Source organism: Sinohyriopsis cumingii, chromosome 5, assembly GCF_028554795.1.
Source record: "Sinohyriopsis cumingii isolate HCF-2022 chromosome 5, ASM2855479v2, whole genome shotgun sequence".
Taxonomy (NCBI): Eukaryota; Metazoa; Mollusca; class Bivalvia; order Unionida; family Unionidae; genus Sinohyriopsis; species Sinohyriopsis cumingii.
The window spans coordinates 121,357,284-121,378,024 of record NC_142965.1 but is presented as its reverse complement, the minus strand read 5'-3'; the positions used below and the strand labels follow the sequence as shown (position 1 = coordinate 121,378,024).

Below are 20,741 nucleotides of genomic sequence, written 5' to 3'. Positions count from 1 at the left end.
GAATCAGGTCATTTAGTTCTTCCTGTGTTATTCTGTGTGGGGTTGATGATGCACCACAGTGAAAATCTGGATCACTGCATGCTGATGGACCAGGAGAAGAACAGGTCGACTCACCTTTGTCTTCGTCAGATGAATCAAGAGAATATTCTGCTGGAGGTTCTGGAATAGGAAGTCCCTCACCATGTGGAACTGGTCTCAATGCAGACGGAATGTTTGGGTAGACTATTCTCGACTTCTTTCGCTTCGTTATTCCGCCGGAAAGAGGAGGAACCAAGCAGAAGTAACAGTCATTTAGGTGGTTGCTTGGCTGTCTCCACACCATTGGGACTGCAAACGGCATTGATGACCTTTTGCAATTCAACCACTGTGAAAGCTGTGTTGTACATGTAGCACAGCATATATGCGGAGCCCAAGGCTTGTCTTGGTCACCAACCTTGCATCTGAAGTAAAGATGATATGCCTTCTTCACTTGAGAATTGATACTTTTCTTCTGGTTGGCAAATGTCACTTCCCCACAAATATAGCAAAAATTGTCCGCGGTATTAACACACTTTCGAGGCATTACTGTTCTTTATTGTACGTAAATGGATAAAATAATAAGTTTTATGTAACAGTAGCTTGAACTGTCTCGCACAACGTCTAAAATATTTTAAATGCTGAACCTATCTGATTGGGCTTTATATAGTACACTGCTTACGTCAGCTTCAGCAGCCGCCTGGCATTAGTATAATAGGCCTACACATGTATAGTACACTGCTGACGTCAACTTACTTCAGCAGCCGCATGGCATTAGTATTGCATTGCATCAGAAAATGATGCAATCAACTGTGGATGATGTGAGCATGATGGTATTATGCAATGTTACATCATTATTCCGGATGTTGCTGCAGTCCTACTGGAGAAATTTACACAGTGAAACATAGAAAATGAGGTATATGAATATCTTCAAAACGAGAGCCAATACAAATTTTTCACGGTTATATTCGTGTTCGGCACACCAAAATACTACAGATTAGGGCCTTTTCAAGTCAGTAATGATTTCACTGTTGACCAGTGTAAGTTGGGCAACATGAATGATCGTAATGGTACATTGCTGTGGTGGTTATGCAGTTGAGCAAGTTAACCGTTGGTCCAAAGTTTAGTTAAAACTGACTATAAAAAGAACGGAATAAGTTGATCGTTGTCCAAAGTTTAGTTAAAATTGATTATAAAAAGAACGGAATAAGTCGATCGTTGTCCAAAGTTTAGTTAAAACTGACTATAAAAAGAACGGAATAAGTTGATCGTTGTCCAAAGTTTAGTTAAAACTGACTATAAAAAGAACGGAATAAGTTGATGGTTGTCCAAAGTTTAGTTAAAACTGACTATAAAAAGAACGGAATAAGTTGATCGTTGTCCAAAGTTTAATTAAAATTGATTATAAAAAGAACGGATTAAGTTGATCGTTGTCCAAAGTTTAGTTAAAACTGATTATAAAAAGAACCGAATAAGTTGATCGTTGTCCAAAGTTTAGTTAAAATTGATTATAAAAAGAACCGAATAAGTTGATCGTTGTCCAAAGTTTAGTTAAAATTGATTATAAAAAGAACGGAATAAAGTTATATTTCCCATATAGATATATGTATTGATTCGTCGTTGCTTCTTCACACATAGAAAATAAAATATTGCAAACTACGGTCATTAGACAGTCTCTCAATCTCATAAACTGTGATTCTGACATTCTTGTTCTTTATTCGCTCTATATAATGCTTGTCTACTTTCCCAAAATAACACCAAATCACGACATTAAGACCAGAGATAAAAATATCAACTTTAGCTTCTGTTGCTTTCACACACATGTATCCACTTCATCCGTCTTTAAATACAAGACCAAATAAAAACAATTCCACATAAACCACCTTACAATATACTGCAAATAACATGCTTAGACCAGATGAATGCTCATCCATCCGCATGTTGACTTTGTCAAAAAGAGGATGAAGTGCTGGTTTATAATAACACACCTTGGCTGGATCGTGAATTTTCCTGCATAAATCGTCTACGACGTAATTATCTTTCATATTAAATAATTAATTTTGTAATTATGTTTTTCTAAGCATAAAGGAAAACAGATTTTTTTGGCAAAAATAGGAGTTACATAAAAATGAGGCATTGGAAAATAAATCGGTTTCTCAAAGTAACTGCATAGGATCAACGTTCTTGTTACACTAAAAAGCTCCAAAAAGCAAGATCCCAAGTGAAAATAAAGAGACCATTATTAACACACATAACAGTATATAAACAATGGAGCTGATCAGACCAAAGCTATTAATTGGCCATCAACGTTAATGGGAGACTGTTCATACCAGATTGCATTGGAATATGTCGATAGGTTTTTGAGCTGTGCAGGTAACAAGCAACATCTCATGTGAAGATACAAAGTTAATTTTCAGTGACTATAGCTCCTTCTAGATAAGATTGGAGGAGACCTGTAAAGAGGAAAGCCACAAGAATAACATCTACTTGTAACAGGCTATTCACCTACCAAAGAGGGCCCGAGAGACGGAAATTGCGATTTCATATCGGACATAGAAGACGCTTTATTTTGTGAGCTATGGAACCAAGCTATGTGCGATGATATGTTAAATACCGTACTGAAATGGAAAAAAAATCGTTCATGGGCTGAAAATAATGACCAGAATAATTAAAGTAATTCTTCAAAAGAAACGTGTGCAATGGTAAAGTGTACTCATTAGTAGGTTTGAACCCACAACCATTTTTATTTTATCGCTGTAGCCGTACAGGAACCACTGAATGTAAACTAGAGGATCTGAGAGGGCATGAGTTTTATAGTGGTCACCTAAACGAGAATTGTTTTTCTAAAAGTGGCACCCAGTATATCATTCTCGTGGATTTAAAGGTTTCCACATGAATATAGAATTCATAAGATTTAAGCATGATTGTCTCATCTTGCCACAACGCATAGTAATTTGGACAATATAGGCAGTATGTGGGTAAAGAATGACCACTTATGTTTAATATCTGCATACAATTCGAGGTCAAGATTATTTCTCACGCATTTTCAAATTTTTAAAACTCTCAACTGTAATATGTATATGTACGTCATACCAGTGCCTTCTCATATATTAACAAATTAATTACTGTACAGAAACTGCTCAAAATTTTCCCGTTCATATTTGTCAAATGTTGACATAAAGAAAAATTATAAAGAAAAAATAACTCATTCAAAGATAAAATGGATATTATGCCTATGAACAGAGGAACTTAATAAATTCAAGCTGTTTAACTTGAATAGATATCGCATAACTCCCTGGTGCTCTATCCCCAAACATTTATGACTAATGTCTGAAAATAATAAAATGATAATCCGGAAATACATAATGACACGATTGGGTGCGTCGACTTAGATAGCTCTACTGGTAGAACACCCTTGTAAAGTTTTGTTTTTCCGTTATCAAGTTCCAGTTGGGCTGTTCATTTTTTATTTTATTTTTTGTCATTTTGTATTGGCGCTGCGAATACGATTTCACAGTTTTACCTTCAGTCCGGCTAGGAAATGTGCAGTTAAGTGTAAGCTGGACTCGGAGAGACAACAACGTATCTCACAACGGCAGGAGAAAAGTGTAACGGGTAGGACTTGGCGTTTTGGCTCAGATAACTCAAGCGATATAGCGCCCGTTAGGCTCTGCATTTATCCAAATCTACATGTACACGAAAACATAATGCGACGTATGTTTGAGACTAGTAAATTTGATCATCCGCAGACACTGTGTGGAAATAATGCTGCACTTTACACTTAAGATCAATCACAAAATCCTGATATTCTATGATGAACAGTAAAAATGAAAAGAAAGCAAATCAGACATTTTGTATATAACTGTGCCTACTACAATCCTTATGGGCATGACCTTCACTGGCAAATATTTGACTATTTTCCGGCTTGAATTAGTAGCAAAACAGTCCAGTATCTTTGGTTTTGATTTTCGTATCCTAAATTGTTAATTTTGTACACATTTAATATTCTCAAGAGCATGACATCTACTAAATTAATCTTATTTCAGCATATTACATAGATAAATGGATGGGGGATAGGACAGCTCAATGGCGGTCACCATCACACATCATTGCAATCCAACACCCACGTTTGTCATACGGGAAAGGGGCGAATGAGATTGTCACCAAAGCATATAACTGTAAGCACCCCCACACAAACATACTGAAGGTAGGCGATAGATAATTCGCTGGCAAAAGCAAATATTTGTTTTTTTAATAGTTTTAAAAGTCAAACAACTGGATACAATAATCGACATATTTAATAATATTTTCTAACCCCGGCCGAGTCATACGAAAGACTTAAAAAAAAATACTAGCAGCTGCCTCGCTAGGCGCTCAGCATTATGAGGTTAGGACTTGTCGGTCTGGTGTCAGGATAATATGACTGGTGGGACATCATGTTACATTTCTGTGGCATGATGCCTCATTGCTAGACATCACTATAAACTGCCACACTGCAGATATCATAGCGATATGACTGAAAAATTGTTACAGCTGCGTTAAAAATCCAAATCACCAACACACAATAATAATAGTTTTAACCAGACGCTTAAATTTTGATTATATCATTGACAAAACAGTATCGTCCTAGTAAGTAACAAATTAAATAGAAGCAGTCACACACACACACAAACACACACAACTAAGCAAACTAACTCACTTGTAATCAGCCCAAATCAAACCTCGCATAAACAATCTAATATGTAATTATCTATTTTTATGTTTCTAATTCGTCTTTGTTTTACAATATTCGGAAAGCGTATGGTGAATTAGGAGAAAATCAAATAGCAATTCAAAGAATTCGATCCTGAAAACATTGCATACATAATGAATGATGATTTAGATTCATTAGCAAAATAACAAACATGCAGTGTATATGTGATGTGCAAATGTTTTCCTTTATCTGATGAATTGACTGACCATAGGTCAATCTCAGTTGCAGTTGAAATATATAATAGCGGGGAAATATAAGAAAGGAAATAAAAAGAAAAAAAAATTCATCTGGAAACTAATAACGGTCGAATAATACATGTAGACCCTTTTAGCTGATATCATCGGCTTTAATATAACATGATTGTTTTAAAGACATTGTTAACACATTATTGGCTCTATCAGTCCGGGGGAATTGGAGCGAAGTATTTTCCCAAAGACACTCTGTAGCAATTAACCCGGCTTGACCTAGGCGAATATCGAGTCCTGGACTCTTGTAGTCTGACGCTCATTTAACTCGGCTACCGCTGCTCCGTGAAATATTGCAGAATAACTCGTAGATTATCTTTAAATTTACATGTAGGGCTTGAAAGTTGAAATTCATGATTTGAATCTCAAGCAAATTTTACAAAACATACAACAGTAGAAAGAAATAAAAGTATGACCTTTATTGAAAACGTCAATCAAACGGAAAAACTTATATGTTCTAATGACCCTATCAAAATCACACAGTTTAATTGGTTATATGAAGAGGAACACAATAAACAAAAGAGAAAACGAATGATTATCAAAAATGCATGTGTGCCTGTATCCTCCATAATTTTTCGGAACATCTAAGTTCACATAAGAATGAATACATTGATAGAAATTCGATAAAAAATTTTACAAAGCTCGTGTTTTCGAACGGCCTCTATTTAAATCTATCAATGTACTAGCTGGCGACAAGTTATAATTTTCTTGTTTGAAAGTAGACGGATCTTATTACAATTAAAACAATAATATTTTCAAACTTAAATTTAAAATTTAATTCTGATCTTATTCAGGTCAGCAACTATGAAATGCTCATGAATCTGCTATATAGCCTATACTACTGTCTATGAAGCCTATTTTAATGTAAATAAAGCCCATTTATGTATGTGAAACCTGTTTTCTGCAGCAGAAACATAAAATGAACAGTATCGTTACATCCGAGTGGTTAAGTCAAAAAATGATACATTTCTTAATGAAACAAACTTTAAATCAATAGATGCCGCTAACTCCCACCAGGACCCAGACTTACAAACCAATATATCTTCCATCCAAAGCATTATCTCTGACTTTCACGAGCTTGGTAGCCTAAAACGGCTACAGTATTTTAAAACCAGTGCAGACATATATATGACGACAAAATAATACATTTTATCATGAATGATCTCGAGAAAGAATTAGACTGGTCACAAACACAGTGTAGTTTCTTACTGGTTAAGGTTAAACCATCCAGTTCACCTCTAATGCTTAAAACTTACTGATCCTTTTGACAAAACTGGGTTCAAGCTGGATAGGCATTAAAGGAAATACTTTCACTCATATCATTTTTAAATCTCGGTTTATTCAGGCATTCTGAGAAGCTTACCCTGCATCCCAAGACTCATAACGTGTCTCATCGAAATCAAGCTTGATTTCTGCATCCAAAGCAGTCTTCAGTTCTGACCAGAACAGCCTGTTCTTTGTGCTTTGTCGTGCCCACTCGATTGGTTTTGAGGTCCGGAAGAGATGCCGCACGGATTTCTTCATAAAGTTGGTGTCTATTCCTTCCAAAAGGACCGGAATGATAAAGTGTGGACCTAACTTGACAGCTCGTGTTTGGGTCACATTTAATTGGTAGTTACACCATTGGCATGTCATAAAGTTCTTGGACAAGACAAGGATGACTGTCTTGCTTTTATAGATGTTATCAACGATCTCATCACATCTTGCCACGCCCGGGACAGAATAGCGATCTCTGATGTAAACATTGTATTTAGCTTCTCCCAATTCTTTTAAAAGTTCGTGGATGACCCAGGCACTGTCTTTTTCAGCATAGGCCACGTAAGTGTTGTATTCGAATTTGCATGTTAGTGGATGGTATCCATCATGCATTTTGTGTCCCATCTTGTGACAAAGGAATTTGATTTCCCATCTGTAGACGTAAGCTACAACGAGGAACACTGTGAAAAACAAACAAATAGTGGCCGAACAGGCAACGCTTATGATATGTTGATAATTGTTATTATTGCATTGTTCTGGTTTAGCATCTTTCAAAAACGTGTGATACAACAGCATTGGCTTGTAACACCAATACCCATTAGGGTATCGAGAGAATAGATTTGTTTTATTGGGGTCGCTTAGCACATCGTTTATCCATTTCTGCAATTTGACTATCTCGCAATCACATTGAAAATAGTTGTAAGCAAAGTCAAACTTTTTTAGGTTCTTTAGCGTGGCTGGATGGAAAAGTGGTGCTGGGAAATTACTGATGAGATTGTCAGATATGTTCAAAACCTCTAACTTTGTGACATTCTGAAACGTATTTGCCGAAACATTTTCAATCTTATTTTTATATAAATCCAAATATGTCAGATTAGGAAAGTAACCAAGAAAATCATCTGGTAATAGGCGAATACTAGCATCTCTCATAATAAGTGTCTCCAAACGGGATAAGACAACTAGTTTTCTAACGCTGGAATTGCCAAAATCATTTTCAGACACATCTAATGACGTCAAGTTAGGTAAATAACGAAAAATATCCTCTGCAACAGCCATACCGTCTTCGAAGTTCAGATCATTTCCGCTTAGATCTAAGTGTTGCAGTGATTCACTTTTCAGGACATCGTTTTGTATTCTTCTCAAGGTAGTACTCATTTTGCTCAGGATTAAAGATTTTAAAGAGGTCAAGTTTGCAAAACTGTTATTCTTGCTGATGTCTTCCATGTCATTTTGGCTCACATTTAAGGTTTCAAGTTTTTTAAGACAGTTCCAGTTCAGGGAATAAGGAACAATTATTTGATTCCAGGACAAATCAAGAATCTTGAGATTGTTGTAACGTGTTTCTCTAGTTTTGTGGTCACAGAAATTTGGAGGGAAGATATTAATCTGGTTGTGAGAAAGGTTGAACAGTTCTAGCGTCTTAATTCCTGAACGAAGATTAATCTTGTTTATCCAATTGCCCTGCAAATCAAGATGGACGAGTTTCGTGAAATTTTCTAAAACTTTGTCCTCGAAATATATTATTTGGTTTTCTCGAATGCTGAGGTGGGTAAGGTGTCTACCCTCGAAGTATTTAAAGATTTCCTGCAGTCCATTCTGAATCCAAAGACGGTCTAACATTAGTGTATGAAGCGGAGCTCTGTTAAGGCTGCCAAGGGCTCTTTGAATTGATTGGAGATTTTCCTTCTGGTTGAATTTGTTGAAACTCAAGTCTAGAACTTCCAGCTGTGTCAGATTCATAAACACATCCTCCTCAAAATTCGCAATTTTGCAGTGCCTCAGCCTCAAGTGTGTTAAAGTTTCAAAGGAACATGTAAGATTTTTTACTTCATTTGTGCTAAGTATATTTATGTTACAGTTAGAGAGATTTAAAAGTAGTATCCCACCAGGAATGTTTGGAATATATGTTAGATTCCCATCGTGGCAGTTGATACTTCTATCCGTGCAATTGCAGTTTGCTGGACACGTAACATTTTCGCAGTCTCCTTGGTAAGGATTGACCTGAACGTTTGCACACTCTTTCACAATAACAAGAATGATTGTGGCAACCAGAGATATGAAAAAGAACAGTCTCTGGTCCATTTTCTACTGCTGATAGAACGGTATCTGGAAGAGAATAAAATAGTTTCGAAATGGATATTTGTGATTAAACTTCTGGTAAATTAGTAACCAATATAGATATTACACTCAATCAGTAACAATGCAAACTTTATGAAACGAAAACATAATTTGGATCAGGTTCTTTTGCATCTGACTCGCTCCCACATACACAATTACGAATGCATATTTGCATACTTCCTTTGTTGAAATAAACGCAATGCCAAAAGTATTTCGTTATTATACTGATGATATGATTCTTCATAAAAGTCTAATACGGTTTGTTCATTTGCTAGTTGGTTAAAAACTTTAATCTCAACTTTGTGACGAATTGGTCTTCATCATACCAATTTGCCAATAAGTCATCGTGCAGAAAAGAAAACTTCAAGCAGACATAATATTCTGCCAAATTTTGATAGAACATCTAAAACAATTTCCCTCCTTAGTCTTCAAGTATGTCATGTATTAGTTCGCAAATCAAAAAAAAAACGTTTCGATTACGAACTTGACAGAGAGACAGACCTTTATACATGCCCTTTTTGTGGTACATTTGAGAAGGTGTGTGTATAAAATAAACCTTTACATAAATCAACTTCGCTCGTTGAAACTAAGAACTTGATTTTAATTACAATATGTAAACATATTCGGGCACGTTTTCTTAGATGTCAAAGGAATATACTGAAACAAATGTTTACCATCCTACTGACATGTATTTGAGGGCCATAATAGGTTAGTTGTATTGCTATCAAATTAAACATCACTCGTATTGTTTGTCTTGTTTGTCCTTTAGTTGGTACGTCTATCACTCTTATGAATACAACAACCGAAAATAAAGTACTCCTTTGTTATAACGATGTCCTTTCTAGACACAGAGCATACAGACTTATAGTAAGACCGTCTTATAATGAAGTACATGACTCATAATTTTACTGCCACTCTCAATGAAATGGGATCCATTACAACACTCGCCTTATAAATGGAACCGTGTTATAATTACGAGACATATACTGCATGACTGCTGTAATGGGTAACTAACCAGGATTTTAACATTAATCTACCAGCCATATTTCACCTAAGAATTACTGGTGTGATATTTTTTAAAAACAGGAGAAGAAAAATATTTTGTTCTAATAACATATGCAATATCTATTGAACTGTTTGAGGTACCAATGGATTTGATTACAATTTTTAAATGTAGTTGGATCGGTAAAACTAAAAAGGTTTAAAAGATATGTACTGATAGTCCGATCTACATACATGGATCATTTTATTCCTTTATTCAATACATGAAGATCTCCTGGAAAAACCGCCTTATTACAAATGAAAAAGGATTTTGGCAGGATACGGTTACAAGATAAGTTCGAGGAAAATATTGACGTGACTGTACGGTAATGTGAAATGATTGGGAAGCCACACTCGCTTTTGATACACGATTTGATACACTTTTCCTAAAGGCCAAATGACGATTTGGTGTGTGGCTAAACGTACAATCTTGTGCGGTTCGCAGGTGGTCACTCTAAAATTTCGATCCTCTCCACACTGCAAGGATTCTTTCAATACCTCCAAAGTTCACCACTGGACTGATGCGATGATTGAGAGTTAATCCTTTCACTTTACACTCGGTGTGCACTTCTCCTGGTGGGCTCGGAATTTGTAGCCGTAATTAGGACCGCTACTAGCAAAACTTAGAATCTTGTCGTCGGGGTGCTCGTCCTCCAGGCTCCTAAACAGTCTCCCTCAATGAAAGGGTGATAGTGACCAAGGCGATCGATGTAGATTCAACTGTCCGTGTCAAAATACAGCACACGATCTCCTAACAATTCTAAAGCTTCGTACAATTTTAGAGAGCATGGGCTGTCACGTAAACTGCAATGATGACATTTCCAAATGTGTCGGCTTCCACAAAGTCTAGTTCTTCTTCGCAACTGACTAAGATCAAGGTCTCACGAAGGACGTCCACGTATTTCATGTATTTTGTTTTGTCGTCAATCATCTGGAAGTACCGGGAAGGTTCTGTCAAATACTGCGTCTTGGGTAAACACGGTCGTTGTGCCATTTTGCCACACAAGCAATTTAACATCATTTTGGCAAACAATCGTCTTCCTTCGCTTTTCTCGATGTGGCCTAAGTGATGCCTTCCTGCTCCCAGTATTTCTCTTTGAATTTCTTTTGGTCTTCGGGACTATGGCACCAGGAAGTATAGCCATTGGCTTCTTGTTTCAGTTTGAAAAAAGCATCCACGTAATCTGCAAAAATGCCTTTCGGAGTCTCGTTGGCCTTGTGGTATTTGTCTCTCTTGGGAAAGCGGTAAATTTCGTACACTTCTAACAGCTGGTATCCCAGGTCCAGAGCTTTAAACAATTTCACACTGACTGACATTCCTGTCAAGGTGCGTTCTTCCTGGGTGTGTTGACAAGGTCGGTCTTGGTTGCACGTTTCATCACAAGTACGGCACAAAGGAATCGTCAGTTTTCCTTGGCAATAGTGAGGTAAAACGGGATGGTACAAGTCCGTGGGAGGCAAGACTTTGCACTTAATCAATCCTTCGTATTGTCGAATGTTGTCCAGGTCGATGTGTTTCGTCAGCAATTACGGGTGCCCTGCGGACAAGTGACAATATTTGCACACGTAAGGATCCAACGAACACACGTCCAAGTATTTTATTTCTTCTTTGCACTATTCTAACTTCGAAAGCCGCTGACAAGTAGCCTTGTACAAGTCTTCCATGGTCCGTTGTGAAAACTGATCTTCGGTGTCACGTTGAGGGTAACAGATGGGACATCTGTGAAATAAGCATCCATTATACTTGTACACGATCTGGGGGTTTTCAAAGTACCAGCTATCCACCGAATACTTGTAGGATCCATTTATCTTCCTTGTCACACAAGTAATGTAGCTAGCGTAGGGCTTTGACCGAGTATTGACGTTTGAGAAAGTTTTGTCGTTTGAGGGCAGTTGACAGCCATTGTGTTTTCGGGCATGAATCGTTGGCGGTACACTTAGGAACACGCTTTGGTGATGGTGCAGGCTTCTTTCAAAAGATCGATACCTCCGTGCTCCATAAAGAATTTTCGAAATTTGTAAAAGTAACGCCGCAAAATGTCCAAGTCGGAACGACAATACTTAAACATTTCTTCCTGAAAGTTGTTGGGGTCCGAGGCGTGAGTGTGGTACCAAGCGTAGAAAGCCTTCGTTATTCTGTACGCATCTGGTCGGGGTCGTAGTAGTGAGTCTCAGGCAAATGAGGTAGAACGGCATGTTGATTGGCTTCGGTGTTGAAATAACCTTCGACCATTTATGTCATATGCATTCGACTCAAAGGTATGGCCAAGTAACTCATCGAACTTTTAAAATTGCACTTATCCCACTTGCATGGAAATGATTTTGGCTCCGTTCAAAGTCACTTTAGAACGTTCGGTACTTTGTTCCGTATAGTATCTGAGAAGAAACTGCCATTGTAATACGAGAAATTGTGAGCCATCACCGTTGCATGGCGATGACAATCTCCGTAACGTTCGATGTCATCTTGGCTCCACGTCTCTTCGATGGCGTCTAAGATCCAATGGGCGAAATCGGTCGATGTGCTAATTCCTCAAAATATTTTTTCACGTCCTCCAGGAATCTTGCTGAAGTGACGACAATGACTAAAGATAGGCTCTTGGATGCACTTCTCGCACGCTCGGTGAGCCACGCAGAAATTAGTAATGTGAATACCGGTCCCTTGGATACATTCGAAATCGAAAAAGACGAAATTGCCTTTCTTCTGGTCATCTTCCCCTTGATGTTTAGAATGGTATTTTCGAATGAAGCATTCGTGCTCCTAGTCCACGATTTGGCGACAAACGTGACATTGTTTTTTTTTCCTGGATATACCTAAACCTTGTCATTATTGGTATGTATGCCTTGTCCACAAGTAGGGCACAATCTCAGGAGTTGACAAGCACTTTTCCGCTGTAAACCTTGCGTCTTCAAATATTGTTGGTAACAGGTTGGACTGACAAATGTGTGCGCTGCCAAACTGGGCAATGCACTCGTTCTAGTCCTTCGTCAAGACAGGGTTTAGGGGCCAACTACCCCTCACATTTCGATCCGCAATGCTTGTGTTGCTCTCAGTTGTTATAACCGTAGTAACATTTCTCACAATACTATCTGTATCCAAGGAATCCAGTGATACTGGTAATGGTATACAATGTTCATCGTGATGAAAAACGTGAACGTATTTTCCGTCTTAGAAATTTTTGCCTCGAAACAACAGAGGTCCACGCACTTCTTGATGGTGCATTTTCAAGGTATCACGTGGAGATAAGACGTGTTGCAATTTTTAGCATTTCAGAAATGCCATAAGGTGTGTCTTTGGATAGCCCCGCTTCCAGTAACAGGAGTTCTGCTTCTCTTTGATGTTTGGCTCGGTCCGATTGTTAAATAATTTTCCAGGCTCTTTTCCATTCTGCCATGTCGTTCTTCTTGGTGTACGTTCGTCCCACGACGATAGCACAGGCTAAACACACCCAGTCTTGAGGATTTTTAATTCGGACGAGGCTCTTTTTGGTGCTGGTAAGGTCGTCCACCAATAACACCTTTTTGCGTCCTGTCGCTTGGGGAAGGGAAACATGGGTCATGTGCAGTGTTGCTTTTCCGTCCGTGATGTGAAACGTGTCGTTGGATTATTGCACATGTTGAATCTTGTCGATGACTTTGTAAGTTGTCAGTTCTAATGAGCTGCTAAACTCGATTCGAACAGGGGACTTCAAACCGTTCTAATCAATGGAAAGTGTCAAGCGATCGTCTTCGTTGCATCGGCGTCGTCGTTTCAGTGTGGTTAACAAAGAATCCCACAAATCTGTGATGAACCCTTCTTCTTTCTACAACGGTACGTCTGACTTGAATTCTTTAAACTTCACCGTGTATTTGTAGGCCGTAGTTCTAAATTGTCTAAAGGAGCGTTTCTCCGTCTCTGCAATGTGGTAATAATTTTCGCGTGATACTGGTGGACTTTGGTCTGGAATAGGCTCCCTCGGTCTGGTCGCAGACGTGGAAGGTGGTGGCTCAGGTTCGCTCATGACTTCGATTTCAGCGAACACTTCTTTTAATGTGTGAGGCGATACGTCACGTCGCTGCCTCTTACGTTCTTCATCTCTTTTACTGAAATTGTGCGATCGTTTCATCTCTCTCTCTCTCTCTCTCTCTCTCTCTCTCTCTATATATATATATATATATATATATATATATATATATATATATATATATATATATATATATATATATCCAGCACTACCTCTCGTTGTGACGACGACTTGGTATATTTCACAAGGGCAAGTAAAAATGCAACAGTTAGGAACCCTGGCTGACTTATGCGATCGACAATGGTGTGTATTAAATACCCCATGCATCTTGACGACCCATCGATTCAAACCCTACCAAAAAAGAACAAAGTTGCAAAATAAAACACCCCAGGCAGAACTAGAGACAGTACTGTTAGGTCACGTACGTACTCCAGAAAACCACGCAACTTGACTACTTTATCGTTGACCACTATGTCTACCAACCCTGATTTAAAACACATTTTTCCTCATTTCATATTTTGAAAAAAATACTAAACCCGTTTTTAAAAGAACTACCCTTTATAGACAGCATCGATGATGTCTGCTCCTGCTCTTACCACTCTTGCTGCACATACAAAGGTGATCTTTCCTAAGACCAAATTATGAGACAGAGCAACTAAGTTGTGAAGTTGAGCGGAGGTGTCAAAACAACAACTATCAAGCTCATATGGTCTAGTTCTGTTTGTGATAATAATTTGCGATCCTTCACATTTTCAAAAGTGGAAATGTTTACAAGCCGTACAAAAGTTATGCGACTTTAGCATTTGACACTTGCACAGACTATTCACTTCGTAAGTGTCACGAGAAAAATATCTATCCGAATTTGACCATTTTCCAAAACATACACACGCTTGCGATGTGACCAGAATATGTATTTCTTTATTTGTGGATATCCCACAGACCCGTCCCAGCATATATAGCTGGTTAAGAACTGCGGAATTTCATGCCGGTATATCTCGATGAAAGGTCGTTCAAGTTTGCTGGGCCGGCTAGTAAGCGGCTACCCCATGCCGACACCATCTGGTGTCGGCGAATTCCAGCTTTTCGATAGGGAATGGACACTGACCTAAGCTACACCCCAACATAAATGTCCAAATATAAAAAATGGGGTGGAAAGGATCACAGGAAACTCAGACTAACTTGAATTATAAACAAACAATGCGTCACTCATTGTAAGTGACTTCACTGGTAGCCGATATTTTCCACCGCCTTAGCTTCAAATGGGTTTCAGTTGTTATTCACAAAGCGAGGTCAGACGTGTTTTTCTGTACCTGTCCACTAGTCACTTTACAAACAATAAAACTAATGCACAAACAATCGTACCATGGGTGACTCGTGGAAATCTCAGTCTTATTGCGAAATACATCACGGCATGTGTTATTCCTACTTTTGAAAATATCACGATTTTTATGTTTATATTGTATTTTTCCCTTACGAAATTTCAAAAACACACCTCTCATTAAAATAATTACTCCTATAGGAAAAAAACGCTATGTAAATTGTCACAAGAGTGGATTTGAGACATAGCCTACTAAAATCATTCTGTCAAACACGTCATGTGAAGTTCTCACAGAACAGTACATCCCAACATGTCGTGATATATTTCACTCCATGTTACATTTCCCCATGTTAAGTTCCCCTTGACGCCAAAGTGCCCACAACCTTTTTGACTGGGATCTCCATTGACGCCGAAGTTTCCCAGGACCATATTGACTGGGATTTCCATTGACGTCAAAGTGTCCCACGACCATTTTGACTGGCATTTCCATTGACGCTAAAATGGCCCACTACCTTTTTGACTGAGATTTCCATTGACGCTATAGTGGCCCACGACCTTCTTGACTAGGATTTCCATTGACGTTATGGTGGCCAACCTACTACTTCTGTTTCTTGAAATTCAGTAGCTTGACGAGTACCTCAACCAAGCATTATATCTGCTACTGAGTTCTGTATATTTAAGTCTAAGTAACACCCTATTTGTATTGACAAGTCTTGGTACACGTGCATATTTGTGTGTGTCTGACGGTGTGTATGTGCGTGTGTGTATGAGAGAGAGAGAGAGAGAGAGAGAGAGAGAGAGAGAGAGCAAGCTTGCGGTCAGGACTCTGTAACAATTATGTATAACACCCGAAACACTGTGCCAGATGCTATTAAAGCGAATCTATAAGAGCCTAACATGTAAGATTATTTTTTATAATAAATATAGTAAAATTATAACTATTACACACACACACACACACACACACACACACACACACACACACACTCGACTCTGATAAGGGGAGTATTGTTCATACATATACAAACCATTATACTTATATACTATAGTGAAAGGAGAGGATAAGGTAGGAGTGCATACACCTGTCAAATATATTACTACTCCTGAAAAGTGTAGAAATATTCAAGTACGCCATACATTCAATGATACATATATACTATCATGCACCGAGTAAAATCAGAGAAAAAGATACGCGTGCTTACAAATATATATAAACATACTGACAGACTTTCACACAAGACCTAATGGTGGGCTTTAAGGTTCGGTTTGAAAGACATATAAACAATACTGCACACATAGTTTAACATGTGTAATACTGGTTTCGTTTTTCTTTCGTCAAAAGATTGATATCAATCACTAAAGAGCTACAAACGTTTTGCTTCAATAAATACTGGCAGAACGTTTGTCAAAAAATATTTAATGTCAATTTGTTTAACTTTGTGATAAATGATTTTGTAGCTGTACTACGGTACTCCATTGCTGCTGATGAGAGGCAACATAAAGATTGTCACACTATCCAACTACGTCATATTTTTGCGTTAAGCTTAGATTTCTCGTACTGTAAGGGTTTGACATCTGATTTTAATTATCAAGTGGCATGCATGCAAGCGAACAAATCAATAAATCGTTTGCAAAGATATTCTGAACATTCAAAGTTTAAGAATAACTTGCCTGCTTAAAATCGTTGATTTGACCGTGTAAATAAATACTGTTGTTGAAAAATATCTCTAAGTTAATTTGATTGCAGATAAGAAAACGAAATTAGGATACTACAGTCGAAACATTTAATCACGACTCTCACTCCCTCGTACTACTGTGATTGGTTCTAAAGTGTATGTATGTATGTATGCATGTGTGTGTGTGTGTGTGTGTGTGTAGCCATACATTTGCTCTTTCTGATGTTAATAATTTGGTTGACAATAATTAACTTCACTGGATAAACTAATCTCAATTTTCTTCACTAAAATAAAAACTATTCTGCTGAAGGTAATGGAATAATTTATCACAATCACCCTTATTTTGTGCGCGATTTAGGTTTTCTAACTTACTTAAAGATTATTTCCTTACTTAATCAATGTAATCAAATTAGATGTTTATTGAAGTACTACATCGATTTATCCCATTTAATTTCCCTCCAACCTCCACCTACAAAAGCATGGTCGAACTTTGCATGGTTTAGCTCACAGTGGTCCAACTAAATGACCGCGGGTCATTTTTGTGACCAGCGCTGTTACGAAAAGCCAATTCTATAATTATAGTATAAATACTATTACATACATTTAGCCTCATTTATTAGAAACGAAAAATAAACATTTCACAACCAATTAAGCCGACTCCGACTGGAAACTATTCGAACTAACTATATGTGTTCGATGATGTTGCCCTAGTCAATTCGAGAGGCGATTTCGATGCTGTCAATGGCACTGGAGTCATCGGAGTCTACGGCAACGACTAGTCTGCGTTTTATGGCCCGTGACAGCAAATCTGCTGTTTCGTTTAACAGTCTCTTTGGTGCTTAAACGGCGCAGCAACACAAGTAGGATATTTAGTGCCGAAGTAGCTGGAGTGAAGTGCCCTACCCAAGGACACACCACGGTAGCTGACGATAGGATTCGAACTCGCATTCTTTCGGTAGAAAGTCCGGCACTCTAGCCTCTGAGCCACCGCGGCTCCAGATCGTTCATCAACCTTACAACGTTCGTTATATCATTTTGTCTCACCTGATGCGCTATATTGTAATATTTTGTGTTCTTTGCTCTACACGCGTAATATCTCATTACACTGCAGAGGCGCCCTCTGTTCATTCCATCAAATTTTTCATTTGAGTAGCGTGTTTCGTTCATTTGTCAATAGTGTTGCGCATGAGTATTGTATGTGTGCATTTCTTTACATTTTCTGTTGTATCTTTGTTTGATTTGACGTTCGCTTAACTAGCTTGATTTTTGTTTCATTCCAATACCGTTTCTTTCATTTTGCGTTTACTTGTTGCATTTGTGTTTGGGTTTTTTCATTTGACATTTGTCTGTTTCATTTGACATTTACCTGTTTCATTTGACATTTGTCTGTTTCATTTGACATTTACCTGTTTCATTTAACATTTGTTTTGTTTGTGCCTCTTTTGATCCATCTGAGTATTGATCTTTTTTATTTTAAATACCGTGATTTCGTTTGACACTTGCTTATTACAATCTTTTTTTTTTCTTTTTTTTTTTTGAAAGTGCCTGTTTCGTTTGTGCCTGGTTTGTTTTATAGGAGTATTGATCTCATTATCTGAGCTTTAATACTGTTGTTTTACATGCATGCTTGTTTTATCTTTTAGTGGTTGAATTAAAAGAAAATTTTCTTTTAATTTCATAGTTTTGTCTGCGATGGCCTTCCATTATTATTATACTATACATTTTCAGTGCTTTTATCGAAGATAACCCCCAGCCCACCCACCCCACCATGATATTTAGTCTCTCTTCTCTTTTATCGGTCTCGAACAGTCTCTCGAACTAGGAGAAAGACCCGCAATTTATTCTACTAGAGGAGGTGGGGAATTTGAGTTGGGTTGTTTTTTTTCGATTTGCGTACAAATGGTATTCTCTCTCTCTCTCTCTCTCTCTCTCTCTCTCTCTCTCTCTCTCTCTCTCTCTCTCTCTCTGTCTCTCTCCCTCTCTCTCTCTCTCTCGCAGAAACAAATCGTAAATATTAAGGAGACAACAAAATGAAACATCTTTACGTACAAAAGGAGGGTATGGGAGTGATTCTTTTCATACCTTGTTATCCATGAATTTTTAGCAACCCAAGTCAAGAGATCTTGACGATTGCCCTCCAAGATACGTTCCGATTAGGAAATCAATATATCGTGTGGTAAAACAGATTCAAACCAAAAACTACTATAGTATACTAGTATTACTGATATTAAATAATAGCTGATATCCATGAAGTATGCTCTTCAGTATTGAAGCAATTGTTTACAGTCAAGTAGGTTTAATCTAAGCCTCTTTTAAATAAACCCCATCTCACCCACCCACCCCATACCTACCCCAATACTTATTTCCTCATTTTCTCGAGTCGATATTGAGACTTTCCAGAACAATGGTCCGATAAAGGAGAGTTAAAGAGATTGGAGGGATAGTTGACGGCACATCAACACATCAAAGCCTATTTTGTGCCGATTCAAATAGAGAATATAAATATTTTCCAGAGGTTTTGGTGTCAATTTTTACTTTGTTATCCGTGCATTTAAAAACAGTTAGTCATTCGTTCTGTATCATTATAAGCCAAAATAAGTTACGATTAGGAAATTGATAACATCTTATACAAAATTAAATTGTTGCCAATGTACACAGCACGCAATATTGAAAAATCAATAATAATAATAATAATAACTACTTACCAAGGGCCAAGAACTTTAGCAATGAGATTCTATCCCGACCTTACTTTGAAGTAGTTGTATGATTGCGGTGGAGTGGGTGGTGGTGTCTCATTTATATAAGGATCCTCAGATCACGTCGCTGTCGAAGATATCTCCGAAATAGAGGCTGATCCTGGCTGTTTCTACTGATGTTGGAGCATGGAGAGTGAGGTTGAGTTTTCGTCTTGCTTGAAAATGCCTTTATATTTTTGTGGGGAAACAGATAGGTTTTACAATGAATACTGCAGTATCATTGGAATCTTATCACTTCGATCAAGCGATATCTTCACTTCAAAGTCTCCAACTAGTGTCTATTTGTCAAAACACGTATTAAGCCAAGATTTAATATGAACGAGTGCAGCAATTGGTGTGTTAATATTAGCTCCGCCAACCGCACACCACTGCCTCTTTACCTGTGTACTGTAGCGAAATGCACAAGCTCAGATTCGGAGTCGCATCTTGCACCGACATACCAGGTTCTAAGCTGTTCGCTTGAAAATCATTGGTAGAACCAATAGAGTGGACACAGCTACCAGTGAAATGTGCGTCTACGGATCTAAATCGATGCGGATAGCCGTTAAGTATGTGTTGTGCACGAGAAAAGATCGTAAATTGCCGTGTGTTTCGATACTTGAAATAAAGGACCTCAAAAAGTGAACTTGCACCCTAAGTTAGCAAAGAACACAACCCATGACTGACAAACATTCAAATAAGGAAGAAATTAACATTTAAATACAAAAACTCAATATAATTTATTAGGCATATGTTTTGAAAATATAACAGACTCAGAACCAACAAGAAGCAATAAAAAGTAATTCAAATACTTGGATGTTTATTACAAAGGTAAAATAAAAATAAAAAATATCTTGTGCCTACTTGTGTAATATCATTTTTGTTTCCCTATTTGCAAGAGGTTGAATCTGTGTTACTGCTATTAATACATGAACACACACGCACGGATATATATATATATATATATATATATATATATATATATATATATATATATATATATATATATATGGAGAAAGAGAGAGAGAGAGATGTGTGTGTGTGTGTGTGTGTCCATCACCCCAGTAACCCTAACATGGAAACACCATGTTATTTGTGTCATTCAAATACCATTGTCGTTACCGTTAGGTATAATGCATTATAGACCAGAATAGAATTTTTAGATCGAATGTTGGCTATGCTAAATTCGCTGTAATTACCCTTAGATCGTATTTTGACCATTTTAAATAATATTCTTTTTCATGGAATCAATTGCAGATAGAATATATAGGAGACATAGTCAGCAATGTCCAAAATATAGCTGCCGTGTCATATATCAATATCGATGTAAAAATGATCGATTGCAAGTAGAATATTTAGATGG

At 37.6% G+C, this 20,741-nt stretch overlaps 1 protein-coding gene across 1 annotated transcript; it reads right to left on the bottom strand.

Annotated features, from left to right (window-relative positions):
* Positions 1-5,417: 5,417 nt before the first annotated feature.
* On the bottom strand, positions 5,418-19,829 carry LOC149800086 (toll-like receptor 6). The gene is made up of 2 exons (XM_089957189.1): positions 19,349-19,829; positions 5,418-8,595 (listed from the first exon to the last, which is right to left on the bottom strand). Exon 2 carries the CDS (start codon positions 8,569-8,571, stop codon positions 6,373-6,375), a length of 2,199 nt encoding a protein of 732 aa, XP_089813315.1. The 5' UTR covers positions 8,572-8,595; positions 19,349-19,829; the 3' UTR covers positions 5,418-6,372.
* Positions 19,830-20,741: the final 912 nt, after the last annotated feature.

What these genes read in the sequence shown, in the direction of transcription:
- LOC149800086 (XM_089957189.1), bottom strand. Translation starts at nt 8,571, where the DNA reads ATGGACCAGAGACTGTTCTTTTTCATATCTCTGGTTGCCACAATCATT.